Source organism: Austrofundulus limnaeus, unplaced genomic scaffold (assembly GCF_001266775.1).
Source record: "Austrofundulus limnaeus strain Quisiro unplaced genomic scaffold, Austrofundulus_limnaeus-1.0 Scaffold2, whole genome shotgun sequence".
Classification (NCBI taxonomy): domain Eukaryota; kingdom Metazoa; phylum Chordata; class Actinopteri; order Cyprinodontiformes; family Rivulidae; genus Austrofundulus; species Austrofundulus limnaeus.
In genome coordinates this window covers 7,342,198-7,346,370 of record NW_013952404.1, presented here as the reverse complement: position 1 = coordinate 7,346,370, position 4,173 = coordinate 7,342,198, and the positions used below count along the sequence as shown (strand labels likewise).

The 4,173-nt window shown below is 40.3% G+C and overlaps 1 protein-coding gene across 1 annotated transcript in view; it reads right to left on the bottom strand.

Moving 5' to 3' along the window:
- Positions 1-2,719, bottom strand: part of tpp1 (tripeptidyl peptidase I) — a gene marked incomplete in the record, with an annotated part of 17,498 nt that extends 14,779 nt beyond the window's left edge. Inside the window, 4 exon segments of the mRNA XM_014013947.1 lie at positions 1,222-1,372; positions 1,460-1,599; positions 2,267-2,338; positions 2,687-2,719. Coding sequence (XP_013869401.1) covers positions 1,222-1,372; positions 1,460-1,599; positions 2,267-2,338; positions 2,687-2,697 — 374 coding nt within the window.
- Between the last annotated feature and the right edge of the window lie 1,454 nt (positions 2,720-4,173).

Below are 4,173 nucleotides of genomic sequence, written 5' to 3'. Positions count from 1 at the left end.
GTGCAGCACTTTGTGACCCTGGTCTGTGAAAAGCGCTATAGAAATAAAGTTTACTTACTTACTTACTTACTTACTCCAGCAGGCAGATTGTCATTAAAACCGGTGCTGAGCTTCCAGGACCGGTTTCACCTGACCAAATCTGTTCATTTTATCCCCTGTAATATTTTTATCAGGTGGGTTTTTGAATTTTATGCATTATTGCAGAAATATCGCCCGGGGGCTGTTTAGCAGGCAGGTGGCTAAAAAACCCGGTGCTGAGCTTCCAGGACCAATTTCACCTGACCAAATCTGTTCCTTTTTTKCCCCTGGAACAGATCCATCAGGTGGGTTTCTGAATTTTATGCATTTTTGCAGAAATATAGCCCGCCAGGGGGTTTCTGGCTAAATCCAGGCGGGAGAGCYGGTGCTGGACGTAGGACCARGGTTCCACCTCACTGGATCTCTTCCTTTTATACCCCTGCATCAGCACAAGCAGCCCCGTGCTGTAATTCAGCCGTTTCACCCGCCGGAGCTCGCCCGACAACTTTTGATCGCTTATATCTCCGCGGGGAAACATCCCAGGAACTTGCAACCACCCCCAGGTTGTAGKGGATATCCAGAGGTTTAAAAAGAGCCATCTCTTGCCTGGATCCGACGGTCAAAGCTGGCGCTAGAGGCTCCGCAGTAAATTGAGTACTATATCGCCCGCCAAAGCACCTTTTTCGGCCGCTCGTTGGTTAATAGCTCCGCGGGGGAACATCCCAGGGACTTGCAACCACCTCCAGTTTGTAGAGGAGGACCGTAGCTTTCCAAAGTCATCTCACTTTCCCGGATCCGATGCTCAGAGCCCGCAAGAGAAGCAAACGAAMGTTGAAATTTCCTCCCACCACATCATCTCTTTTGTACCTGCTACTACACCTTCCTCAATAAATGTTCTGAACGGCATCATTGGAGTTGACTTTCCTTCTGAACGAGGAAGACTCGGCTGATAATCAATCTGCAATCAYTGCGTCAGACGCACACAGTTTATTACAGCTCCATTTTTAGTAATTTCACAAGTTTACTGCAGATTTTTGCAAAGAAGTAGACCGCGGCAGTTGCTTTTTTATGTGCAACCTCAAAAASAGGAACTAAATCATGAGATTCAAGCACAGCCTTTTCACATCTATGAAACCTGAGGAGAAAAAGTAACCACAGCAAGTGAGCAAAGGAGGACAAGTGATACTAAAAAAAAGTGCTTACTCTGCAGTCATGGTGCACTGTAGAAAGTCCTCAGTGTGAACAGTGAGACAGTGTGAAATCCCATGACTCTGCAGCCAGCTGTGCACTGCTTTCTGGCTGAGTTCAGAGGGACGAACGAGAGAAGCTACTTCCTTCAAACTGAGATATTTACCTGTGGAGGAGAAACTCACTTATACAGCAGATTTTTTTTGTGTTTTCATCCTGAGTTTACAGTGTTGCCTAACAGCCAAAACCCTACCATACTGAGGCGAGTCCGGGTCTGACACCTGCCGCAGTGTTTCCTCCAGCAGGTGAAGGTTCTGCTGCTTTAAGGCAAACGTCAGCTTCAGCTCCTCTGAGGAGTCAACTCGACCAAGATGGCTCCAGTCCTCCGGTATCCTGCAGGGGAAAGTAAATACACATCTTATAACACAAAAAATATGTCATTACATTGTGCTTCAATGAGATCATTAAAAGAAAACTATAAATTAAACCTCCCAAAGCAGCAACATTACAGGGATAGTCGGCTCATTTAGGAAATGAGGTGATGCTCTCTCAGACAGAACATTATCAGTCATGACATCAAAGTATGAAAAAAGGGCCAAAGTCTTCATCCAGGCTAGGCTAATAGCTAGCAAATACAGGTCTGCTTATCATTTGTTTTTCTGTCTTATAAAAACTATTTCTCGAGAATGTCATACTAGTGTGAAATAACATTACATTAGCTAATAAACATTTATACATATCCATTACACATTTTGTTTAGATTGTTATTCTCTACCTTATAATGCATTATTACACAAATAAATGTGTGTGTTACAGATACACACATACAAATGTATGTATGTGTGTAAATATATCTGTTAGCCCAGCTTGGATAAAACCTTCCTATTGCTCATGACACAAAAATGACCAGACTGTGACTTTAATGACCCTGGATGGATACGAAGGCCAGGAATTTCTGACTTTAGGGTTGTTCCCTAAAGTCTAACTATTCTTGGTGTATTTTACATGCGGGGAAATAAAAGGGAAAAAAAAGTAAAAATGACTTTAAATAGTTGCTTACAAGACATCTTGGTCATATTCAAGATATCCACTCCAGACCAAAGAGCTGAATAACAAAGGGGCGACGAGCACTCTGCAGGAAAACAACATAATTATGAGAAGAATTTCAAATCAGATACACCCGGTAGTTTAAAGAAAACAAATCAAAACCTTGATAGTGGTTTTAACAAGAAACAGTAACACTGTAGAGATCAAGCTGAAAGCAAACGAGTTTCTTAATTAATTTTTTACAGTTTTTTTAATGCGACATAAAGTTATTTTAGTTGCTTCAGACCATATATGATGTTAGCAGCATTTATCTATGTAAGAAATCTCAAATAATAAACATAAACACGTCTAACTGGTCAAGTTAATACGTCACTTATTTTACTTTTGTTATAAAAGAAAAACAAACTGTTATAAACCCGTTTTAAGCACTTACAAGGTTTTCATGGTGTCCTCTGTGTCAACTACTCCATCTGCCACTCCTGATTGTTTACTTAGCAGGTCACAGCTGCATGATCATAYCTGTGTCATACCAGACTGGTACTCATCCCACCCACGTGGTCATTTGGTGACATCACCTTAGCCCCGCCCCCTCAAAACAGGAATTTAATTATTTACCTGCTGGATATTCATCTTTTACCCTGTGACTATTACAGATTTCTACCTATGTCTGGTGACGCAACTAGTTGATGCTGCATGCTTATCTCAACACTGATTGTTGGCTGGATAGAGTGGGCGTGACCAAGTGGCGAATGATGATGTTTCGCTGTTTGCATACTTGGCTCTAAATTATACATACATGATCCGATATGCTCCAAAYTGCAAATACTGTATATGATCTTTGTTAACCTCTGAAGAGGCCTAYAGGATTACATTGGAGTTTGACYCAACAGCGCCACCTAGAATTGATGAAAATTTATAGCTCACTGAGACATCATCGAATTTGCACCAAATTTTGTGTGTCATCAGTGACCACTGCTAGTGAAACTGAGATGACTCAAGATACAAACTTACATGTCGGCCATCTTTAACCACATATTTCAGCCGATCTGTACCAAATCACCCGTCATCGATCCTTATCTGGTCTTCAACAGGAATGCGTAACATTTGGTGGGCGTGGCCTAATTACTCCATAGCGCCCCCTACAATATTTCAAAAAAATCAGCTCCAAGCCATCCTTTCACTGACAGTTATGAAATTCAGCACACATATGTAATGTATCAGCACTTACAAAAAAGTCTCTTGGAGCCATGGTCCAAATGYCACAGGAAGTCGGCCATCTTGGATCCAAGCTGCCATATTGTCTCGTTTCCTGTACAGGTATCTGATCGAACTCCTCCTTCATCTTTTAAGTTACAGACTTCAAAATCACTCAGCACAGTCCTATGGAAATCAAACAATTTTTGCTGTGGCGAAGCATGTGGGCGTGGCCAAGCCTCACGTGGGATGTGTTCACGTGATCTGTGTCGCTGTGGGATTTTTTCTGGACAAATAAGGATATACAAGTTAATGGGTTTTTCATTGATGCTTTCAAATACACTTTAAATTATTTAATCTTCACTAAATTATTGGGGATTAGATGTACCTGAAGGAGTCAACTTAAATTGGATATTTAAACAAAAAAGGCAAGAGTATTATATTTTTCTAATTTTTTATAGCATTTATTATGTAGTTATTTGCAGTGCATTTATTTACAAGTCTCTGAGGCGCATTTAAACATAACAGCAGGAAACCAAATTAGCAGTTTATGCATTTATATCCATGTTAGAAACATATTTTTTATAAACTTTTGTAAAATCATCATCATACAGGTGCTGGTCATAAAATTAGAATATCATGAAAAAGTAGATTTATTTCAGTAATTCCATTTAAAAAGTGAAACTTGTATATTATATTCATACATTACATACAAACTCATATATT